A 25,573-nucleotide genomic window follows, 5' to 3' on the forward strand; every position below is an offset into this window, starting at 1 on the left:
CTCATAAACCCATATGTTATTCACAATAGAATATCGAAAACATATCAAATGTTTAAACTGAGGAAATGTAAAATTTTAAGGAAAAATAAGGTAATTTTGAATTTGATGGCCACAACACGTCTCAAAAAAGTTGGGACGGAGCAACAAAAAGATGGAAAAGTAAGTGTTACTAAAAAGAAACAGCTGGAGGTTAATTGACAACAGGTCGGTAACATGATTGGGCATAAAAAGAGTATTTTATAGAGGCAGAGTCTTTCAGAAGTAAAGATGGGCAGAGGTTCACCAATCTATAAAAACTGTGTCTACAATTTGTGGAACAAATTCAGAATAATGTTCCTCAACATAAAATTGTGAAGACTATGAATATCTCATCATCTACAGTACATAATATCATCAAAAAAAATCGAGAATGTGGCGAAATCTCTGTGCGCAAAGGACATGGGTGAAAATCAGTATTGCATGCCTGTGATCTTCGGGCCTCAGGCGGCACTGTATTAAAAACAGGCATGATTCTGTAATGGAAATCACTGCAGGGCTCAGAAACACCTCCAGAACTCATTGTCTGTGAACACAGTTCGCCATACCAGCCACAAATGCTGGTTAAGTCTCTATCATGCAAAGAAGAAGCCATATGTGAACATGATCCAGAAATGCTGCCGTATTCTCTGGGCCAAAGCTCATTTAAAATGGACTGAGGCAAAGTAGAAAATTGTTCTGTGGTCAGACAAATCGAAAAGAGTATCTTAGAGAGGCAGAATCTCTCAGAAGTAAAGATGGGATTGAATCTGGATGGAAGCATATGTTGCTCTAAAACCTGTATATATCAGATGTGCAAACTGCCCATTCCATAGACCTCAGTGCAAAATCATACCATCAGAGATGCAGGCTTTTGAACTAAGCATTAATTAAAAAAGCTGGATGGTCCCTCTCCTTTTTAGTCCTCTTTAGTTTAGGGGATGAGGCATCCATGGTTTCCAAAAAGAATGTCAAATTTCAATTCATCTGAACACAGAACAGTTTTCCACTTTGCAAACATTTGATATTTTTTCTGTGTTCTATTGTGAATGACATATGGGTTTATGAGATTTGCAAATCATTGCATTCTGTTTTTATTTACATTTTACACAGCATCCCAACCTTTTTGCAATTGGGGTTGTATTTGCTTCAGATGATTTGAGCTACAAATTCACAAATCATTGTTATTTGGGATAAAGGAAAATTTTTGCAGATTTGATTTTGCACTTAACTGCCCCTTGAGGCTCTGAGCTACAGATCAGAAGATCAGTGAGTTGAAATCCCTGGACTATCTGAAATCCAATGTAAATATTGTATTCCTGTGCAGTTCTACATTTAGGTTTGACTTTGGACCACATTGGATAAAAGCTTCTACCAAATGAATAAATATTAGTGATTATTCCAGATTTGAATTTTTCGGTATTCTTTACAGTTTTTCATTAATAGATGTTGGAATGAAACAAAATGCCTTTACTGTACTGTTTGCCTAAATACAAAACAGAGCCCTATATAACCCCACACAATGTATTCCAGCTTACAGTTAATAAATTATGACCTTCTAGACCAGTGGCATCTGTTGATTTGTTTGTCTCTTGTCAGCAAGACAACTCAGTGTGGTGCATTCTGAAGTGATGATACCTACACAGGGGACAGGGGAAACAATGCTCAGAGCAGCCATTTGTAACGGCACACCATATGGAAGAGTCAAAAAGCAGTTTCTTTAAAGTGCCTTGAAGGGACCAACTGATGGACACTCCCGATGCTCCAGAGATTGTTTGCACTATTATTACTTTAAATGATCTTGCAGGAATGATGCAGATAACATTTATCAATTATTACAGGAACATACTCACTGAAAGATAGATAGGCAACACCATTCATGCTTCCTAATTTCTAATAGAGCCAAGTGTTTTAAGTCCGTAATCATGTCATGTCCCTTCTAGCAAATATGGTAAATAGAAAAGATGCACTGCCTGCTACAGCTGCTTACTATAGACAAAAGTTGTTCCTTGGTGAAATTTGTATTGTAGGGATCAAGACCACCTTAACCGAGACCGAGTCAAGACCAAGACCATAGCCAATGGAGTCCGAGTCAAGACCAAGACCATAGCCAATGGAGACCGAGTCAAGACCAAGACCATAGCCAATGGAGTCCGAGTCAAGACCAAGACCATAGCCAATGGAGTCCGAGTCAAGACCAAGACCAGAGCCAATGGAGTCACAGTCGAGACCAAGTATGACAGCAGGGCAAGACCAAGACAAGACCAACCCTACTCATGGCCAATTCCATGTCAAGTTCGAGACCAGACCAGGCTTTCAGTTCATGCCAACCTTTCAGCTATTACCTAAAAGTGTCTAGCCAAGCTATGCATTAGCTAGGTTACAAATACATTTTGAGAGTTGCCTTAGAAGAGCAAATGTTCACAGAACAAAGTCATAATCACATCACAATTCACAGCAGTATTAATCTGAATCATTTTTAATCACCAAACTGGTCAAATGTTTGTAGTTAATTATTTTATTAGGGTATTTTTATTAGGGTTATGCAATGACATTTTACAATATAAACAGGGCTTTCTGATATATTATTAGTTATTCTGTACAAAGACAAAAAATTAACAGCATCTGATCTTTAATGTGAACTTTTTTCAATTATAATAAAATTGGATGTACTTTTTCTTTTAAGAACTTAAATAAATAAAATGACAATTTTTGTAATCAGGCACGAAGCCTATATAGTCATAAAACATTGAATGTAAAGGCAGGCCATTAAAAAAGTCTCCTATCTTTGGTTCTTGCAAACAAATGTTAAAAGATTGTATTATTGTTAGCTCAAAATCTACTCCACTAAGAATCTGGTCAAATACTCTTGTTTAGTTTCCATAGAAATATGTTTGTATATATCTTACTGTACAGTGTTTGTGCAAATCTTAATAAAACAGGCAAACTTGAGTACAGTCAAGTTCCTGGGAATCCCTGACCATGTTAGTGCAACCGTACAAAGGCCATTTTTCTGTGCATCAGCAAACAAAGAAACGTAATTCTGTTACACTGTTTTTATGTAGCTAAATTTCGGAATCATTATTTACAATTATTATTTTTTTAAATTAACACCGGTAAGAGCTTGTAAAACATCTGACAAATAGGCCATATCTAAATGTTAAAATTAACCGTGTTTGGACGCATATTAATCTCAACTTTGGACTAATTCATGTAGAAGTGTCATTTCTCTATAGACTGTTTTCTTAGTCTAGGATGAGGCTAGTTATTGATGCAAAAATTGATAAATGATTAATTCCTATAATACTCCTCTTTTCTATCCCCTGTAGTTCGTTGAGCACAGTATTTTATGGCTTCTTTCACATGGATACATTGGTATCCTTTAGAAAATGCATTGAGAGGCTTTGCTGGTTTGTTGTAGGCATGTTTGAAACTTGTAACAGACTGTATCTTATTGGCTAACTGGTTATGCCAGAGTAGTCATTGTCCATCAGCCCAGTGTTTTCAATGTTCTCAGTGACAATAGCTGGGTGTCTGATGAAAAGCAGTAAATGTGGCCTAACACAACAACCTTGATGGAAACACATTAACGTCCATCCGTCCATCCATGCCATGCAGGGCACAATCGTGCACACACTCATACACAGTACAGACAATTTAGGAAGTGCCAATCAGTCTACAACACATGTCTTTAGATTGGGGGAAGAAACCAGAGTACCTGGAGGATCTTGAAATTTTGAAACCCCTGAAGTATGGGAAGAACATGCAAACTCCATGCACACAAGGTGGTGGTGGGAATAAAACCTCGAACTCTAGAGGTGCGAGTCAAACATGCTAACCACTAAGCCACCGTGCCCCCAATACATTAACAATATACAGGAAAACACAATGGCACTTATTCATCAACATTGCATTTGCTCAAATCTGATTCTAAAACGTGCATTCCCAAATGCTAACAGTTTCCTTATTCATCAATTTTATCTCTGGATTATATGTATGATCAAACTTGTATCTAGCCATGCAAATTTGTGTCTGCAAATTTGAGCTTACAATTTTATCAAACCTGAGAAATGCTTAATTCGCAGTTAATCAAAATCAATATCAATATATATAGGAAGTGGAGTAGTATAGTTGGGGTTTAGTCTCCACATGTAATTTTTAAATGTGAATTGGAGTCTTGGTCAGATGGGCTGTTTAAAGATGCTTAGATAATTGTTCTGAATAGCTAATATTTAAAGTTCAAAATGGGCCATGTTTGGACAGATGAATACTGATAAGATTTTCATGAATCACCTGCTTTCAGACTTACACTCAAGACAGACTAAAATCTGACAGTGTGATGCACTGAATATGAAAATTAGCTCACTACATTTGACCACCAACTTCCTGTATCTTTCGTTGTTTCCGTTGTTTTATGCAAAACCTGGTTGCTGCATCAAAATCACAACTCTGCATGCTGTTTCCTTAAAGGTTTCAACAGTCACTAACTGTGTGCGTTCTGATGTAATGCATTGGAGCGCTATAAAAAATCGCATCTTAGTAAGTGACAATATTTTGAATTTAGCTCAATTTATCTAGTATTTCCTTTTATAAATTTACAGTAAAACAAATATAACATCATTAAACCTATTTGTAGACATTTTTTTCTCATTTCAAGCTTTAATCTTTCTTATTCTATTGGCAGATAATTTTGTGTCTTTTCAAAATAAGTAAAATTAGCAAAATTATCTGCCAATAAAACAAGATAACTTCAAGCTTGAAATTCGTCAAATATATCTGAAATCGGTTTAATAATCTTGAAATGTTTTTACTGTAATCGTATAACAGGAAATACTACATACAGTATATTTTACTATATTCAAGATATTTTCAGTAATAATCCCTATCTACATAAATATAATCCTGACATTAAAATTGCATGAAATGACCATTTGGAATTTGCCACTGAAAGTGTCTAAGACTATGTCTCCTAAAATTCAGACTTCAAACTTTCATATTTTTCAAGCTATCTGGGTGTACTTTCAGAAATTAGCTCTGTTCAGCTTTCTTTCTCCTCACAATGGCTGTGAATGATCCATCAGGAAGGCCTTTGAGCACAGTCAAAGCATCGAGACGTGAAAGGCCTTGCATTGTGAAGTCCTGGACCTGCAGCAGCTCATCACCAACATGTAGGCCCTTGTGCTCTGCTGTACTGCCTACCAACACACATAAACATACTAATTACAGCAAAGTGCCTTTTGAAAGAATACTTTGGCCAAGAAAGAAAATTTTACTTCCTCCAAATGTAGTGGATCAGCCAAGACATATTTGGTATTTAAAGTTTGCTTCATTAGCAGTGAGGTTGATGTAGCTGGCATGTAGGGAAAGCTTATAGCACATTGTTTGGCTCAGTAATATCATTTATGAGTGTGTAATGATTTACGATAAACTGGTAGTTGACTGACTACATCTAGGGTGCATGTGTCAAGTTCCAGGCTCACAGGCCAAACATGACACACTGCCTTATTTAAACTTGCAAAAAATAACATTTATAAGTTATATCTATGTTAATATAATACTAAAACTGTTTTACACTACACCAGTAATACCTAGAATTCACACCAGACTCACAGCATAGCATTTTGCACACACTGCTGTACAAAAGGCATCTCACATATGCATTGCATCTCACAGGTCTGAAATTATAAAACAACACCTATCTGTTGTGCCTGCTGCTTTAAATTCACACTCGCATCTGAAAATAAATTCGCAAACATGTCCGGTCTTGGCTTTTAATGTGATTCAATGACAAAACTAAAGGCTGAAATTGAGTTTGACACCACTGATCTAGGATAAAGCAAAGAATTTCGAAAAATTTATATATATATTTTTTTTTTGCCAAACTGCTTCTTTAAAACTTAATACACTGCATATTAATGCTGATAAATTATTTAGTGTTTAAATTAAATGGTAATTTAATTAATTAAACCTTTAAGAACTGAACGGGTGTACCTGTGTAGATTCTGCTGATGGCCAAAGGTTTGTCTCCATGAATAGAGCCTTTTCCTCCTTCCAGCCCAAAACCCACTCCACCTGCATTTTTCTCCAAATCTAGAGTCAGGACGTCTCCACTCTCATCTGCCAAAGCAGAAAATGATAAGACCTGGCCTTGATGTCATACAGTTTATTAGCAATTATACTAAATATCACTGAAATTATGATATATAATCCTTTACATAGGCTAATTATCTGGAATAAATAAAAATAAGAGGGACAACAGACACTGTAGTTAATGGTGTGTAGCTGTATGGTACCTGTGACACTGTGCTCTGAGCCAATACTGCAGCTGGCTTCGGTAGTGTTCGCATCTATGCTACTCTCTGCCTCTTTATTCTTGCATACCACCACCACTGCCTGCTTCAGTTCACGCGCCTGCCGGAGTGCTGCTGTAGCTTCGCTGTGCTTCACGTTCTTCAGTGTCTGTCCGTTGATAGACAGCACCTCGTCTCCTTTCTCGATGGTGCCCTCCAGAGCAGCTAAGCCATGGGAAAAGATTTTGTGAACCTGCAAAATTTAAGATAATTTTCACATGCAGAGATGTCACAAATGATGGAAATTAATTACTCACCTAGCAAATTATGACAAGCTTTGAGCCAGAAGCATGTATTATGAACTTCAAGCAGCACTGAGGACTAATAAGTGCTGTTTTAAAATGTACTTAGATTCCAGGGATTGATGGAGCTAAAAGTGAACTGGGTGGGTCAGTTCCCCAAAAGTTATCTGATTAGATGTTCTGAGATTGGATTACAGCCCTGATGTAGCCTGAAAAAATAGATTTGGAAATTGAATCCAATCCTGAAAAGAAGTGGGTAACCTTTGAAAAACTGGTGTTCAGTAACTGAATGCTAGGTAGTTTGTTTTTATAAGACCCTAATTAACTGTCAGTTAACATTATTTAAAGTGAACAATGTGGTTGGGTGGAGCTGATTAACCCTGCTGTAGTGGATGCTAACACGGATGTACTGTAAAGGTCTTACTCACTGTAGTTGCTTTGTTCTGATCGATACCACCAGCAATAGTGAAACCCAAGCCAGCTCCCTCCTCCTTGTGCAGAATTACTACATGGATGTCTTCCAGTTGCTGCATGAGAGTAATGGTAAATCTATCAGCAAGTTTGATTGAAAGGTGGTGCGCTATTACGCAGGTAATTTAGCACTCTTGTTGTAATCCATTTGCCAGATGCGGTTGTATATGGTGTGCTAGAGAATGATTAGCATTTAGGGAGAGATTTCGCTGTGTAAATAACAGCTGTGTCTATGAAGATTTCCAGATCCTTCAAAGTGAACCTGACAAATTTGTTAACTTACGAGGCTGCAAGGCTAACAGCTCAAGATAACCCTCATCACTCTATTCTATCCTGTGCTAAATACCAATGCTATGTCAATGGTTTGGTTAATGACTTTCTTTCAAAAATTGGGGTACATTAAATTCAGGAAGTCATCAATCATGTTAGTGATTGTTCTAAAAAAGAACAATAGGCAATATTCCAGCATAGGCAAGAGCTCCTTAGGGAAAACAGGGATCGCTGTCAAAGTATAGAAGCTGCACTTTACCAAAGGCAATGAAAGGGAGGGCAGAGAAATAATACACTAAGAGAGGCTTGAAAGCTTGAGAAGTCTCCTCTGCTGCTAAAGGATCTTGATATAATGACAACTATTTTATGTGCTCTGCGATAGCAATTAATGGTCCACTATTTCTTACTGCAGCTGCTAATGTGTTTCTGTCTCTGCAGCCTCCTGCACTAAGGCAGGCTCTTTACAGATAAGGGCTGACTTTGCAATAGATTTCAGTATGCTTATAATTATATTGGAGCTGGATGAGCTCCCAAGTTTTAATATCATGTATTGTAGTGCTTATCCTTATCCTGCAGTTCACTTCAGCAATCCTCTTTTTGTTTTGTTTTTACCGCTTAGATATTTCTGAGAGAGATTAAGATTGGGTGATATGAAAGGAAATAAAACACAACTGGATGTAGTGTTATAGGAAAATAATGAGCGCCAAGTTGTGATGCCGTTTCCACACTGAAGCTGTTTATTTTCCAACAAAAGCACATCCCAAAGTGTTTTATTCCTCTTATACCTCAGCAATATCCCAACCATTACATTTTTGTAATACTGTTATAACCATTTATGTTTGCATTTAATTTTGTGTAACATTTGCAAAACAAGATAGTTCCTGTTGTTCGCTCACCAGCATCTCTTTTTTATCTCTCTTGAATTGAATAAGAATAAAAACTCCAACGCCCTCTATTCTAAAGAATTTCCTGTGACTGAAAAGTTACAGCTTAACCACTAACTGTTGCAAAGCATTGACACTGACACAAAATAGTTTCTCTTCACAGAAACCATCAGCATATCACCACATGCATTTTTAATCCATTTATGTAGTGTGTCCAATATTCAAGTCTATAGAAATTTATAGAAACAATAATGTATTAGAATAAGCACATTAATGTAAACTTTTCGGCCAGAACTACTGTCTGATATCATGTGCATTTCACAGTACACACTACAGTGTGTGTCACAGTATTATTGTCTGCTTACACTGCCAGCAAAGCAGCAAAGCCACATATAGTCAAACTGCCCACCACTATTAGACAAAATGAAAAACAGTAGTTATTATACATATGCATGAGTTTTACAGAACTGGATGAAATTTAGAACATGCAATAGTTCCCATCACTGTAAAAGTCACCTTTAGGGTGTCCTCATCAAGATCCTTGACCTCCTGGATCAGCCGCTGAATCTCCTGAGGTGGAAGTGCTGAGATCACAGACTGGGCACACGCTGCAGAGGGTGTGGTGAGAGGTCGTTCAGATGCGCAGTCAGCCTTCTCACTCTCTTCTCCTCTCTCAATAGTGCACTCTCTCAGCTCGGCCAGGCTTGGAGTCAAATCAAAAACAGATTTAGTAAGTGGTTGCCCTGAGCTGCTGATCTGAGACCTGTTTTTGACCACTTGCCTACTTTTGTCAGGAGTTTCAAACTCATTTTACATTTCAGTTGTACACTTCAAAGCATTCTTCTAAAGATTTCAATTGCCTGCTTCAAGATAAAGCTGTATTTCTTTATTGGAGCAATTGGTAAGTGCTTGCATGTTATAATTTTACACAACAAGAACTTCAGATAAAAATATCTATAGCATTCCAGTCTAAGGTGGCCAAGATTCATTTCCTCTTCTAGGTTTACATCAGACAGTTCCTTTATCATGCTTCTAGTGCACAGGATGGAAGAAATTTCAAAAGTCAAATGTGCCATCAAAGATACCTTGTCGTAAAAACACAACAGCTACTCTTGACTAGTTTTCGGGAATACTTGAAAGCAAACCATACCTCACAGAGAAGCCCTTCTCAGTGCTGTCTGGTGCCATGTCAGTTGAAGAAATGTCCTCCTCTGTGGTGTTATGGTGAGGGGATTCAGATGGCACACTCCATGGGTTACCAAGCTTTAGGCATGGGGACTGAGGAAGGGATTGCATGGAACGCATCAGGGCATGGGACACTTGGTTGCTGAATGACAGGATGATCTTAAGGGTTTCCCCTTCCAGACCACCTTGGCCGTGGGCATCCGAGAAAGAGGAAGCATTCAGGGGTAGACTCCTGGTTCTTAAGCTTGCAGTGTGACTGCTATGGCCCTCCAATGAAGATATATTTTGTGAAGGAGGATCTTTAGAACTGCTGGACCTTCTAGGGCAGTGATCAAGAGGGGGTGAGCCTTCCTGAGCAGGACTTGTTTCCTCATCATCTTTCTGAGCAAGACTTGTTTCCTCATCATCTTTCTGAGCAAGACTTGTTTCCTCCTCATCTTTTTGAGTAGAACTTGTTTCCTCATCTTGCTGAGCACGACTTGTTTCTTTCTCATCCTCCAAAGAAGAAAGAATCTCTACTAGAGGACTTTCAGAATCCTCAGTCAGATTTGTGGCTACAGTTGTATCATCTGTTTTTGGGATCTCGTTTTGGAAATCTGTTTTTTTAGAGGTTGCTTGCTCTTCTTCAGAAAATGCTTCAGTGGTAGTGGCTGAATTTACCACTGAAGATGGTTTGTCACTGTCCTGTGTGTTAATCACAGTGGTTTTACTTTTCCATGTGTTGCTGGTCTCTACAGGCTGTGTTTTCTCAAACCTAGCTGGACTTTTTTCCATCTGAGGAAGTGATGAGGATGGAGCCAGTCTTCTGCTTGCCCTCTCTGTTCCATCAGTGTTAGAAAAGGTCTCAAATGAGCTGAGCTTTTGTTTGAAAGATAGATTTGCTGCTGATGAAGTGGCCCTCAGACTAACTCCAAAGGTCCTTCCAGTATCTTGACTTCGAATCTCTGAATTTTTAAAGGCCTCAGCTGGTGCCCTCCCAGACTTAATGCTTCTAAGACTTTGGCGTATCCACGCAGGTTTTGGAGCCACTGGGGGCCCTTTTTTAGCATCAGCAGTTTCCTCTGGCTTTGAGCTAGAGATGGGGTCTGTGGCCTCTGAGACTGTGCCATTTATCTCATTATTCCCATTATGGTCACTCATGATTTTTCGATGGTTCAGGCGTTTCTCAAGACTGTCTGTTAGCCTCACCCAAGGGTCAACTTGCAGATTAGGGTTCAACTCCACACAATCCTGATGTCTCAGACTAGTTTTCCTTGTTGGACTGCACAGGTGGTTGGGAGATTGATAGTCTGAAATACAGTGCAACTCAATTAGTGGCCATTCAACAAAATAGCTATACTATAAAACAAACAGCTAACTCATCACACTGCACAAAGCTTCACTGTCTGCAATGACTGTTTTCTTTAAATAAAAATATGACCTCTTTGTAAGTTTTAATCTGTTAAAGTATAGAAACCAACAAGGAAACTAATGGAAAAATGTACTTAAGAATATGTCTCAATAATGAATCACTTGTTAAAAGTCTTACTGGTAATAGGCACACCAATATAGGTTGTCTCTATAGATTATAAAATTATAAAATGATGAATTAACTAAACACACAACAATCAAATTGACAGCATACCTCTGTATTGTCTGCCCTCCCTGTGTATGTTTTCAGTTGTACGAGCAGCAAGCGGTTCAGAGAATGCTGCTTTAGCTTCTTCTGAAAGCTCATCCGCTTCCTGTCACACAAACAGGAAATGGTTGCATGATCTCAATACTTTTTTCATAGCCTCTAGCATGATGTAGAAACACATTTTTTGGTATATTTCAACATGCACCACTGATGCAGACATGGACAACCTAACCACACACTGCAGAAGCATGCCCTATACCAAGCAGCAAGACAATGGACAACATAACTTTCACATATTAATCTGTGCAATTTAGCGTCATCCTCGTGCACTGTATCCACCAGAGCAGAAAGAGGAAGTAGTAAAATGCTACATACTTTCTTAAACAGAAGCCTTGAGATCTTTCTCAAAGCCTTGTATATACTGCAGAACAACTAGAAGCATGTGGAGAGAGGAAGAACAGGACAATGATTGCTTGGTTTAAAGATGACTTAAGTCTCTAGTTATCTATTATACCTTCATTGCCATTTATTAATTCCATCATGTGGGGCTAAACTCACTGCTAGTTGAGGTTTTTTTGAAGCAGGAAATGTGTTGGTTAAGTGTGAATCATTTATAGACTGAAAAACCAAAATGTAAATGTAATTAGCAAATCAAGAGCAGACAGATCTGGCAATACCAAATATGTACTGTTGAGTTGATTGCTTGATTTGAACACATTAAGGCCAAGAATCTCAAATGTTGTCAAGGAAAATCACAGAAGTATATAGACTAATGTGTAAAAAATATGCAATAGGTTATGCAAATGCAAAGTAAATGAATTTAATAAATGTAACTGTGATCTAAAGATCACTTATTTTATAACTCAGTTATTAAACTTCACAGTGCTTTCAAACTCTGAATGCTGAAAGATGCTTGCAGCCAAGTTGATCACACCTACTCTCACTCAACTACCATTTATGGACAATTCACTTGTCCTGATTTGCCACATCTTCCTCTTTGGTGGTGTTAGGGCTAATGCAGAAGTATACTACACAAAAGATGCAGTTAACAGTCTATGATAGCATTAAATTAAGAACTTTTGGAGGGTGTTGGAATTGCATGAACAGCCTGCATAGTCTGAAAAAAATAAAACAATAAACATCCAGTATTTTACCCCTGGAAAAACAGCCTGTAGAGTTTGTCTCCAAGCAAAAGTTCAAACAATATTACGGTTTGCAAAATGTTGACACTCCCATGTTGACATTTCGCTATTTAATATAAGAGATGTAAATTGAAATTCATACTTGGCAGCTTTGTGAAGGCAACGGATCTTCCTCTTTCACTGGTGAACCTCCACTAGAACCACTCGAGTCAGTTAGTGCCTCTTCATTGGTGACACCCTGCCGTCTACAGTACCTTCTTGGTAGAGAACGAGGTCTACCCTTAAAACACCTTGTTCTCCCAAAACCTACATCAAACCTCTCATGACTGACAAAGTTCATTTGAGAATTGTAGGGCACATTGTAGTCATCATTCGCATATGAAATCGGAGATGGCCTGCCGCTGGTCTGAACCTCACAGTTGGCTGTTATGGAGGCGTCCAGGCTATGTACACGGGTGACATTCTGATGTTGGGGGGTGGGCAGCATGTTGACACTGGTTAGGGCACTGCGCTGGTTGTAAGCACCCTCGCTACAGGAACGGATCATGGGTTTCTGGGGTCGCCTGCAGCTCATCTGGCTGTGGCTTCGCTCCATACAGCGCTCACACTTTGTCCTGTTGTGGGAACATGGCTCCAACCTCCGCAGACCTGAGGTTAAACTTAAGATTAGATTTCAAAATGCATCATGGCCTACCAGTTCAACCACTTATACCAGACAGTTTAAGTGCTCTGCATAAATGTGGGTCAGTCCATCTAAGGCCTGAGGTAAGATGTAGGTTAGTGCTCAGACTGCATTAAAGCCTGACAGTTAAATAACTGACACCAGTCTCTTAAGTGCTGTGGAACAAATTATGTATCCAAATTGATTTACTGTATCTTATTTCATTAGAGAGGGAGATTTTTTTCGATTATGATGCATTTTTATATAAAAAATGTGTATAATCACAGCCTATACTTAGCCATGCTGAATCATACTTACCCTCCATGCTCCAATGACTCTTGTCTCTCTTCAGTTTGCTGTTCTCTACTGCCTGAGCAATGGCTTCATTCAGCTGCTGTTCAGAAACCTGGACACAGACAAATATACAAAATGACTTTAAAATTGAATTTGTTAGAATTTATTTGACATGGAAAATCAATCACTGCATCAGCAGGAATGTTGACATCAATCAGTATTACAAGAGATGCACCAGAGTTTGTCTAATGGCCCCATATGTAGTCCCTAGGCAGGTCTAAATTAAATACAGCAGAGCAACTCACAAAGTATGTAATCATTTACAGGAATACAGAACATAAAACTAAGTGATTAAATAACAGCAGTCCTGATGTCATGAATTCCATCATTGAAAAAAAATGCAATGAGGAATGTATGTTAAGCAAAAAATAATGTTAAAGAAATAATGAGAGTCATGTCAGTGTACAACATTTAAGGCGTATGATAAAAGCTCACACTGATTGTTTAGATGTGCAAGCCTACAAACTTTGGTATATAAACAAACAAAAACAAAAAAACATCCTCTCTCATTCAACTGCATTTATTTCCAGCAAATTTCTTAACATGTGTAAATATTTGTATTAAAATAAAAAGATTCAACAACTGAGACATAAACTGAACAAGTTTCACAGATGTTTGAGGAACAGAAAAGGAATAAAGAATCCCTGAACGGGGGGGGGCAAATATTAAAAGTAACAGTCAGTATCTGGTGTGACGACCAGCTGCTTTAAGTACTACAGTGCATCTCATTCTCATGGACTGCACTAGATTTGTCAGTTCTTGCTGTGAGATGTTTTGCATTTGCAAGTTCTCCATCACGTCTTGGGGGACACACGGTTATATGTAATTTTCCACTGAAAGGACGATCAGCTGTCCTTCCTGTCTCCCTGTAGCACTGTCTTAGGCGTCTTACATTACAGACATTGCAGTTTATTGCTCTGAACACATCTGCAGTCCTCATGCCTCCCTGCAGCAGGTCTATGGCATGTTCACGCAGGTGAGCAGGAACCCTAGGCATCTTTCTTCTGGTGTTTTTCAGAGTCAGTAGAAAGGTCTCGTTAGTGTCCTAAGTTACTGTAACTGTGTATTTGCCTACTGCCTGTAAACTGTTTGTGTCTTAAGGACTGTTCCACAGGTGCATGTGCAATAATTGTTTATGGTTCATTGAACAAGCATGCAAAACTTTGTTTAAATGCTTTCCAATAAAGATCTGTAAAACTTATTTGGATTTTGCAAAATTGTCTTTAAAATATAGTCACCTGAAAAGGGGGCATTTCTTTTTTTGCTGAATTTACTATGGGTATAATCACTGGCCAGTTCAAATCAATGTCAGTATTGATGACCTACATACTGTAATAATAAAATTGTAATCATGTTTTGAATCTTTCATACAGATTTTTGATTAAATATTGAGAGTAGATAGACACAGTGTAGACACATAGTATACACTGTAGAACCATTTACAACTGTGCATGAAAAGCTTTACATGTATAGATTACTGATTAACTGACAAAACCTACTTTAGGGTCAGGGTGTCGACTGATGATGAGCTGAATTGGTCCTGGGCTGCAGTGACTCAGAACTGTGTACACATCATTGAGTGTCATGTTGCAAACCACGGTGTCATTAATCTCGACAATCTCATCTCCACATCTGAAAAACACATAAAATGAGACCAGAATATTGACAGACAGAAAAGAAAGTAATCTAAAAAAAAATTTCAGGTGCGGTTCTCGATGTTTATTATTATACACCCATTACAATAATTATTTAATTATTTATTCCATGCTGTGCAAATTAGTTCCCATACCTCAAGCGCCCATCCATGTGTGCCACTGAACCTGGTGACAGTGTGTGAATGTAGATGCCAGAACCACCTTCAGCAGACGGAACGCAGCACAACCCAATACCAAGGCCCACACCAACCTCTATACAAACACACACACACACACACACACACACACACACACACACACACACACACTCTATCATCCATATTGCTGCAAAAGTCATACAGTCATGTGAAAAAATAAGTACATCCCATGGAAATTGTTGGCTTTTTTGACATATTTGGACAATTAACAGTGCCTATTAATAAAGTTGATATACTTGAACAAAACCACAAGATAATAAAAGAAATATAATATATACAGTAAATATATACAGTAAAAGTAAGTATACTCTTGGCATCAGAAGTTAATATTGGCCCCTTCAGCAGAAATAACTTCTTGTGGGTTACTTACAGTTACAGCGCTTTTCTAGACACTCAAAGCAATTTACATGCTGTAGTATGAGGGGGAAATCTCCTCAACTACCACTAGTGTACAACATGGACCTGGATGATGTGATGGCAGCCACAGTGTGCCAAAACACCCACCAGAAACCAGCTACTAGTGTGGAGGAGAGATTGATGTAGCCAATACAGAGATGGGGATTATTAAGGGGCCAAGATAGAGAAGGGCCAGTGAGGGAATTTTGTCAGGACACTGGGGTGTACCCCTACTCTTGTATGATGTGTCCTAGGATTTTTAATGACCACAGAGAATCAGGACCTCGGTTTAACATCTCATCCAAAATATGGTGCTGTTTTTACAGTATAGTGTCCCCGTCATACTGGGGTATTAGGCCCCACACAGACCAATGGGCGAACACCCCTGCAGGCCTCTCTAATACCACTTCCAGCAAGGACCTTAGATTTCCCCAAGAAGCCTCCCATCCAGGTACTGGCCAGGTTCAATGCTGCTTAGCTTCAGTGGGAAACCAGGCAAGACCTGAGTGACCTTAACAATGGACATTTAACCAAAGCAGCTTCACAGAAATATATAAATTCAGGATATATATTTTAAATGTATTAATTTGTTCCTAATGAGCAAGCCAGAGGTGATGGTGGCAAGGGAGAACTCCTTGAAAACTCAGGCAAGATTATCGATGACAGCATAGGTAAAATGGAGAGCCAGAAGGTAACACAGACATTAGGGCTCCCTGGGAAATAAGACGGCCAGCCACTCCACCATCAACAAACCTGGGTGAACATGTGAGAGTGGGGGGGCGACAGCATCCATACATCCCAGTTCACCACAACACTCTATGCCCGTGAGCCCTCTAGATCTGATCCTTTACATAAGAAAAACTATTCACAAAAGGCTTGACTAAACAAATGTGTGTTCAGGCTGGGCACTGAGACTGGGTCTGAGTCCTGAACGCTAATGGGAAGGTTGTTCCATAACTGGGGGGCTTTGTAAGAGAAAGCTCTTCCCCCTGCTGTAGCCTTCACTATTCGAGGTACCAACATACAGCCTGCACCTTTTGATTGAAAATCAAATTGGCAGTTGTTTGAAATCTGCGCCACTTAGATAATTTTCCTTACAGTGGAATGATGTATTTCAAATAATTTGGAGATCTTTTTAAAATATTTTCCAGACATACACATGCTTCTACCTGCACTCCCTAAGCAGGTTCTAATCACTGGCACCCAATCTTGAACACCTGATTCTAATTTTATAGATTTGAAAGTGTGATAAATATAGGGGTGTACTTACTTTTTCCATATGACTGATCTGTTTTATTGTTAACTTAAATTGTGAAAATTGCTACAAAATGTACATTTTATGTCATTTGACAGAGTTTATCAACTTTGTTAATAGTCACTTTTAAAAGAGGATCAAATGTTATATATATATATATATATATATATATATATATATATATATATATATATATATATATATATATATATATATATATAATTTTTATTTTATTTTTTTAAATACCATGGGGCATACTTATTTTTTTTCCAAATGACTATTAATATTTGTTGATGTCCATTGCTCTAACACACACTTATACTGACCCTTCTGCAGCATGATTTCCATCATGATGCGGTCTCTAGGCTTGGCATGAGTGGTCAAGTTTGGGAATTCAGCCAGCTCATCACTGGCTCTGCTGATACCTGTGGTGGAGCTCAGAGACTTGGAGCGGCATAGCTGGGCCACCTGAGTCTGACTGCCAACTACAGCACCCAACCTGGTCCTTACCACCAGCGTCAGCAGACCTTTCTTCACTTGCTTCAGAAACCACACAGAGAGAGAGGGAGGAAAATGGATTTGAACGATGATGGATACATGGACAAATGGATAGATGGATGTACATAAACTGCAGTTTGATTGATGGTGTTCCAATATGCTTAGTAAAAAGCAAAGATGGATGCACAGATAATGTATAGATACAGTAGATGGATAGAAATACAGATGGATGATGTGGATTATGTTATCTTCAGTGTTATCCTAATATATTCTGCGTTCTTCAATGCCATACAGGCAGATGTGGCTGCAGGTATTCAGTTCAGCCAAACAGGATGTCAAGTGACCAAGATCAATTAACTAATGGAATCAGGTATGGCTGCTGATTGGCTGGAATGAAAACTTGCAGGGAAGGGTTAGAGTAGCAGGGACGCCACTTCATAGCAGCACAGCATGCACACACACACTTTTTCACTAGGGTAATTTAACATAGACAATCCACCTACTGGTTGGTTTTTGGGAGGTGGAAGGACACCAAAGAACCCAGAGGAAACCCTCAGAAACAGTAACTTGAGGCTAGGATCAATCCTGGAATGCTGCCTACTGCGTCATGTACTGCCCTTGGTTCAGTGTTGTGAGGCAAATTTAGAGTTATCTAATATAGCTGGATGGATAGATGTAATTTCTAATGGTTATCTAATTTTTTACATAGATGAATAGATAGATGGATGGATGGATGGATGGGTAGAAAAATGAATGAATAAATAAATGAATGAATGAATGTAATTTCTAATTTCATGTAGTTTCTAATGTTGTTCAAATGTTCAGGAAGGTAACATGGATGGATGGATGAAGGGATAGCTGCATGGATGGACAGATGGATGGATGAATGAATGGATGGATAACTGGATGTATTAGTGTTCAAAACAAGGTTCAAAACAAAGGCTGCATCAAAGATTGATGTAATAAATCTCGATAATACCAAACTAATCCAAACATTCAGGCTATTTTTTACAATGCAAATGAAGAAAGGAATGTAGATTATGAAGAGCTCACTTTAAACTTCTGTAAGGCATCTTCATGAGTAAGACCATGCAGAGACTCTCCATTCAGCTCCAGAATCTCATCTCCTGCAAAACAAAAATCAGACAATTATACAGCTATTGGAGGTTCTTTAAATCATATTTTCAGTAACACTATTCCTCCCAACAGTGTTTGATGGACATACTTAATCAAACTGAATATACAAGCTCAAATGCATCAATCAAGCATTGGTCCATTAATGTCTGAAGTGTTTTAATTGATTTGTACCTTCCTGCAGACGTCCATCTGCTGCAGCTGCTCCACCAGGAAAAATGGTCTTTACATAGATTCCCATTGGACCATACATGCTGTCCCTGCCGCCTACTATACTGAAACCTAGACCCTAGAAGAAACGATGCATATTTCAAGAAAAACATTGGGGTTCAGGTTTGGTTCATATTATAGAAAATAATTAGGCAACACAGTAAGGATAGGATCATAGGATCACAGAAAATAACAGACTTGCAGTTATTATAGAAGGAAATTATTATGCACAAACATCTATAACTACAGAATGTAAGAGAATCTACAGGTATCAGAGGCTAGACTCCCAGAGTTCTATGTATTGGTCAGAATATTAGCAAGTAATAGTGTGTATTCGATCTTTATTCTGTAGAGTGTTTACATGTGAATGTGTGTTCATGCAACCTAGATTACCTTGCCAGGTGCCTTCATTAAGACTATATTACAGATGATGAAGGCCTGAACACTGCTGCTGGAATGGACCAGATGTGCTGAACTGAGTGAGCGAGAAGGTCTTGGCACAGCCTGTGAAAGATCATAAATAAACAAGTCAACGTCCAACCAAGCCATTATGACAAGTGATACATGACACTGTTCATAATTTTTTCACACAGAACCAGATAAACATGTTATATAGCAGACATAAGTCTCATATCAGTGACTATGAAGGTTTTCAGTTATCCAGGTGTTGAATGTCTCATAGTCTGGAGGATAGGACCTGTTATTCAAACAAGAAAATCAGTTCTACAGAAAGGTGTGAAATCCCAGTTAGTAAAACAGTACATGATTCACCTATATACCAGCATATAACAGCACAAAGCTGCTGGGGTAAACATGTCAGCATGGAATTGTAAATAGATGGTAGATGTTATTGTAGACCTCCCACAGTGATCAGAGTTGGTTGTTCTCTTGTTGGAATGCAAAAATCTGACAATAGCTTGCAGTTACTCAAATTGGGCTCTTGTCAAAACAGCGACTAGAACACAACAGGAACAGACAAACATCCAAAGAAGGAAAACAAAGCAAGCAGAACAACATTGTTATCAACTCTGTGCCAGGGGTATCAGAAAGGCTCTGAAAGATCTTCAGTAAACATAGCATTCTGTTGTAATTCAAAACACAAGTGGAGCACTACATTGTGAAACACAGTGTGTTTCAACACACCATGTAGTCTGATCTGTTTCATGAGAAAAAAAAAAAAAAACAAGAGACTGTAGAACCCAAAAATTACAACAGTCTGTGCATCACCCACACATTACAAAGGTACTGTTTTAACATATCACATTCTAACAATTCACAACAATCGTATCAAGGTAATGATTTACAATTTAGGTGGGAAATGTTGTTACCTATTATCTAGCTATTACTAGATAGCTGGGTACCTAAATAGCAATCAATTCTCATTCTTGTCAGACTTGTCCTTTTGCATGAGACTGTATGTTAGTCTAAGCAAATGTGAGGACTAAATAGTCTTTCAATTAACTGAGAATCTTATCCCAGTCCACCACCTGCTGAGATAGTCTATGGTTAGATTGTCTGTATTATTATCACATTAAGTGGAGCAGTACAATGGTATCTACCTGTTGGACTACAGGTCATTTCAGCATCAGATAATTTATTGTAAACACAATTTTTCAGTGCTGATTGTTCATGGCAAAGCTGATAACTCTGAGCTGACTTATCTAGATCACATCTGTAGTCCTAAGTGACATGGCCATTACTTTGCATGTCATTCTGAACTGCCACTGAGTCAAGTGCAATGCACAACTTTGCACATTGATAACGCAAAACAGTTCATAACACTTCATGTTCCAAGACAAGAAAGAAATTCATCAGCACAGGATGCAGCATTCCACCTACACCTTGTGGAGCAAGGACCCTTGAAGACATCATTGCACCCTTAATGAACAGAGAAGACAACAGCAGTAAAGGAGGCCATCTATGCCAATCAGAAATCATCACTGGGTAGCGGGGATATCCGTGACAACACCTATCATCTACTCCTTGGGCTGCTCTTACATGTATAATAATTCATGCAGTGACACCATGGGTAGTGTTGCCAACTCACACCTCCAGTGGTTTAATTCTGAGCTTGTGTTGCTGTTGAATTGTGTTGAATTTTCCATGTTCTCCCAATGTGAGGAGTTGTAGCAAGCTCAATATTGATAGAAATCATTTTTAGTACTCCTTCATGGGTCATTTCTACCTGAACAGTATGTATGGGTTAACCTCTGTGAGCACTGTATAATCTCACTGTCACACCTGTGGAACGCTGGGAGGAAACTCCAGTTGTTGAGAAAGAGACTTCCTGTTTCCGTAAAGTCCAGTGGCAGTGTGAACATGACAGGGAAACAGTGCTTGTGTTTTCATAATGATGGCATCCAAATCTCCAATCCAGTATGGGTGAACACCTGACAGAAGAGGGAGAGAGCATTTACATAAAGATGTATCACATTATTGGGGAAGAGCTACAGAGGCAACGTTACAAATAAACTGGGCAAAACAAAAAAAGAAATGAATGTGGCTGTCTGTAAATAAGCCTGAGGGTTATATAAATATATAACAGAATTTTGTAAATTAATAATTGTATGCATGCGATGCATGTGTGTGTGTGTGTGTCTGTGTATGTCTGTGTGTATGATTATTACTCGTAGAGTTGGAACGATTCCTCATGCAAGCTGTCTCTTCAGTAACTTCTGTCTCACAGTTTTTGTTGACCTCCGTTACTTCTATAATGGGCTTCTTTACACACACACACACACACACACACACACACACACACACACACACACAAACATACACACACAGTTAATAACAGTTATACACCACTTATTTACACCAGTTACAATTAAAAATCAATTTATTAAAAAAACATTCGTATTACATAAGCAAAAAATACACTATATGGCCAAAAGTATGTGGACACCTGACCGTCACACCCATTTGTAGTCCTTTCCCAAACTGATGTCTCAAAGTTGAAAGCACACAACTGTATAGAATGTCTTTGTTTGCTGTAGCATTACAATTTTCCTTCACTGGAACTAAAGGGCCCAAACCTGTTCCAGCATGACATGTTCCTGCACACAAAGTGAGGTTCATAAAGACATGGTTTGCCAAGGCTGGTGTGGAACAACTCAGATGGCTCAATCACTGACTTCAATCCCACTAAGCTCTTGTGGTTGAATGAGCAAATTCCCACAGCCATGCTCCACAATCTAGTGAAAAGCCTTCCCAGAAGAATGGAGGTTATTATAAGCACAAAGGAGGAACCAACTCCATATTAATGTCTCCATGTCCATGGTTTTGTAATTAATACATATGGGTGTGATGGTCAGGTGTCCACAAACCTTTGGCAATACAGTGTATCAAGAGTGTACAAATTCCAAACAAAACTCATAGAGACAGGTGAGAAATTGAAGGGAAAAAATTCATAAATTGTCTTATTAAGGTATTTTCCAGTCTTTCCTTTAATTTGTCTGTCTGTACTTTCAACAGTGCATATTTATTACATATAGTAAAGTATATACTATGAGTGAATATTATATATTGTATGAAAGAGAAGGTATTACTTACCTTTAAGTTACAATTGTTTCCAAATACTTCCTTCCTGTAGGTCACAGAGTCTGCTGAATTAATATTAAGTAGTGGCCCATTGTTTTCACATGAGCTGAAAACCTTTAAGGAAAAGCAAAGAAATTCATGTTGATAAGGATTTCAACTGACACAATACATGAAGAGTATCTTGCTTATATTTTTTAACTGGCCACACCTAGTCACAAACACATCAAGAGTTTACCACGTTTCACTAATGGCACCCCTTTCATTAATGTTGCTATGGAAGTGATTGGTAAAAATTAACAGTAACAGCGCAGAACAGAAATTGTATTGTATTGTTTGCAAGAAATCTTCATCCCACTCCAGCTGGACTAAACTGGATTTTGTGTATCTTCAACACAATATCAGGATTGGAGGTCAAAGTTCTGCCTGTTCAGCTAGCCCAGTTTCTTCAAAGATGTTTGTTAGCTTGCTAACAAATTCCCCTCACATACTGCTTTTATTCAAGTTTAGTAAATGCTGATGTTTGTCTGAACATGTTTTTATCTAACCCATCTGATTCATTTTTATAGTCAAATGAACAGCAGATTATTTGAGTCCAGGCATTTTTTTTTTATTTAATGACAACAGAGGTTTTGTTAGTGGAAAAATTGCTTGAAGATTAGCAATTAGCTCAGAAATGAAGGGATCTCCTTCAGTAGCAGAGTCCGATGCTTTGATGTGGTTTAAATGGATTTGGTACTGTCATACTGATAAAGGACTAGCTTTTTCAGCTACACTCTTGAAAAAGGGCATAGATTAGTATCGTTGTAATGCTAACATGGGAGAAGTGGCTTACCTCAGCACTAGCTGTTCTGGGGTCAGTTCTCATTGCTGATTGTTTCTCTGACTCGAGTTTTGTGTGGCCATTTAAAACCTGCCCATTAAATGGGGCCAGCCTCTCACCATAGTGGATGTAAGTGTCCCTAGAGAGTGAGAAAAGAGCGCATAATGTCCATTAGTCCTCTTGGATTTATGTGAGTGCACAAGTGTATGTGTGTGTTTGTGTGTGAGCCTGTGGGCCTGTACGTGCGTGTGTGCATATATTTACACAAACCATTAAACAGCATCCCCCAAATGTAATAGAAAAGAATGCTAGGTTGATGATCAGATTATATTGGGGTTTTTTTATTACCTGTGTAATTGGCCTCCGTTTCGCACAGTGACTATATTGTCACCAGTCTGGAGGTCGTTATCAGCCACTTGAGGTCTGAGCGGCCCGCACTCCTCCCTGGTGGCAATGCACATTCTCCAGAAACTGCTTTCCTGCCACAATACAAACCACCTGAAAACTCAAACAAGGGTGGTACTATGTTCTGTCATACAGAGACCACTTTCACTACCCGCCCCCCCAAAACTTTGACAAGTGTGAAATGCAGCTTTAATAGCTTTGCTTTATTACAGCACAATCCACAAGCCTAAGCATTTATTAGAGCACTTACAATGAGGCCACATGATAATGAACTTTTCACAGAGGAAAGCTAGCTGGAAGGTCACGTTATTGCTGTGGTTGCATAAAATTGAATACAACTGTTGAGTCTTTCATTCGGGTCTCATAAAAAGCCAACAGTAAATCAGTTTTCTGTGCATTTAGACAAAAAGTAGGTAGCATCCATTGTTCTTATCTTACTCATATAGCTTATAAACTGATATTAAATGGTAACAGCAGTGTCTCTGGACAAATTTGGTCCACTGTACAAAATGCTGGACTTTTTACTGGACCTTAAAAAAAACAGCACTTTCTTCATCAGTCAGTGATCCAGTGCTGCATGTATTTGGTACCTGTGCAAGAGTCACATAAACAAGACCTTTTGGCTGTTCCATAATTTTAGCTGAAGGGTGACTGTGCATTTGCAGTGACTGTGGTCAGGTCTGGAACAGTCTTTATATGCATCACTTTGGTCAGGTTTCATTGTTTTAATGTGCTTCATAAATTGCTAAAACTTGCTTAATTACTTACTAACTAATGGCACTTGCTTACTACTAAGGGTGGGGCTAGAAGTGCTGTTCAATTCTGATTGGTTATGGTGACACTTTTAACATACAAGTATACAGTGGTCTCCACTAATATTGGCACCCTTGGTAAATATGAGCAAAATAATTGTCTTTATTGTTTAACTTTTTGATCTTTTGTTTAAAACACACACACACACACACACACACACACACACACACACACACACACACACACACAAACACAAATACTATGCTCTCATGGATATCAAACAATTGCAAACAAAACACAAGTTTATCAAAAAATATAATATTATATATTATTATATATAATATATATTAAATATAGGTGTGCAACAATTATTCATATGAGAAAAATATATTTGAAGTATATTATTCCCATTGATATTTTACATTTTTAGCACACCTGGGTGACTAGAAACCAGCCAGCACGATAAGACTTTGAGACTCGTGTTGCCTCTGGCCTCCATGACATCACCCAAATGTCTTATGAGACCTGCACAAGTTCCCAATTCCCTACAGACTATAACAAGTGCTCTTTTGTGCAGGTCTAATGGGTAGAGCAGAGACACAATCCTCCAAACACACATGCCATGTGATTGTAATTCATGGAGGAAAAAAAATAGCTCTGCACTACATTTTTTTTAATATAAATATGTGTTTATAAACAATGTTAGTTAATAGTGATGTTCTGAAAAGTGCTCTGAAGAGAATGAAACAATTCTGCTACCTATCTATATCACTAGAGACTAATTATTAGAATTAAGAGATGTTTTATTATATCCATCTGCCCTTAATGAGATTAATCAGATTTTAATATAATTGATTAGAGCTTGCAGTGACTAATGAGGAGCTTCATGCATTTTTAATGAATTACTGTGGTAATGTTTACTTTTGGATGAACTGGCACATCACTGTAAAAATTAATTCAAGAGATGATTATAGAGTTGCTCTGTTTCTAAATAATTTCAAATAAACCAGTGAAATTAATATAACACCAAAAGCATGCCTTTCGTCATTCACCTTATGAGCTGAAGCTCAACCAACAGCTCAAAAGCTGTAGCACAAGAAATTCATGGTCCTACCTTGATGGAAAATGACCTCCTTAAGTTCTTCTTGGCATCCTCACTCCACTTTGATCCCTGTAGGCTAACACTCCTGCTAAAATTCATTTCCAGATGTCCAGTGTTGGCCTCCAGAGGGTCTCCTTGGTACCCTTCTTTCCAGTTCTCGTATCCATACCTCTCTTCTGGGCTAGAGGTGTCATCGCTGCTCCTGGAGCTGCAGATAAGGAGAGATCGGGAGATGATGGCCAGCTTTTTGGAGCTTTGTCCTGTGTTGGCCCTTTCCATCCTCCTGGTTCTTCTCCCATTTAGCCGTTGCTGTGTCTGAGTGGCTCTCAGAGGCATGATGGCTGCTGAGGGAGGATCTCTCCCACTACACATGGCTGCTAATGGAGGGGGCCGCTCTGCAGAGAGAGAGAGAGAGA

The 25,573-nt window shown here is 38.6% G+C and overlaps 1 protein-coding gene across 1 annotated transcript in view; it reads right to left on the reverse strand.

The window, feature by feature from the left end:
• Nucleotides 1-2,478: 2,478 nt before the first annotated feature.
• il16 (interleukin 16) overlaps nucleotides 2,479-25,573 on the reverse strand; it is a 34,882-nt gene continuing 11,787 nt past the window's right edge. Inside the window, exons 2-22 of the mRNA XM_017478560.3 lie at nucleotides 25,170-25,552; nucleotides 23,246-23,376; nucleotides 22,910-23,036; nucleotides 22,090-22,191; nucleotides 21,165-21,258; nucleotides 20,779-20,927; nucleotides 18,931-19,041; nucleotides 18,502-18,616; nucleotides 18,247-18,320; nucleotides 17,022-17,235; nucleotides 14,982-15,099; nucleotides 14,692-14,824; nucleotides 13,157-13,244; nucleotides 12,320-12,825; nucleotides 11,042-11,141; nucleotides 9,383-10,706; nucleotides 8,749-8,935; nucleotides 7,036-7,134; nucleotides 6,309-6,558; nucleotides 6,007-6,132; nucleotides 2,479-5,210 (exon numbers count right to left, since the gene is read on the reverse strand). Coding sequence (XP_017334049.1) covers nucleotides 5,044-5,210; nucleotides 6,007-6,132; nucleotides 6,309-6,558; nucleotides 7,036-7,134; nucleotides 8,749-8,935; nucleotides 9,383-10,706; nucleotides 11,042-11,141; nucleotides 12,320-12,825; nucleotides 13,157-13,244; nucleotides 14,692-14,824; nucleotides 14,982-15,099; nucleotides 17,022-17,235; nucleotides 18,247-18,320; nucleotides 18,502-18,616; nucleotides 18,931-19,041; nucleotides 20,779-20,927; nucleotides 21,165-21,258; nucleotides 22,090-22,191; nucleotides 22,910-23,036; nucleotides 23,246-23,376; nucleotides 25,170-25,552 — 4,598 coding nt within the window. The 3' untranslated portion in view covers nucleotides 2,479-5,043. The remainder of the gene's footprint in view (nucleotides 5,211-6,006; nucleotides 6,133-6,308; nucleotides 6,559-7,035; nucleotides 7,135-8,748; nucleotides 8,936-9,382; nucleotides 10,707-11,041; nucleotides 11,142-12,319; nucleotides 12,826-13,156; nucleotides 13,245-14,691; nucleotides 14,825-14,981; nucleotides 15,100-17,021; nucleotides 17,236-18,246; nucleotides 18,321-18,501; nucleotides 18,617-18,930; nucleotides 19,042-20,778; nucleotides 20,928-21,164; nucleotides 21,259-22,089; nucleotides 22,192-22,909; nucleotides 23,037-23,245; nucleotides 23,377-25,169; nucleotides 25,553-25,573) is intronic.

The sequence above is a fragment of the Ictalurus punctatus genome, chromosome 10 (genome assembly GCF_001660625.3).
Source record: "Ictalurus punctatus breed USDA103 chromosome 10, Coco_2.0, whole genome shotgun sequence".
Lineage (NCBI taxonomy): Eukaryota > Metazoa > Chordata > Actinopteri > Siluriformes > Ictaluridae > Ictalurus > Ictalurus punctatus.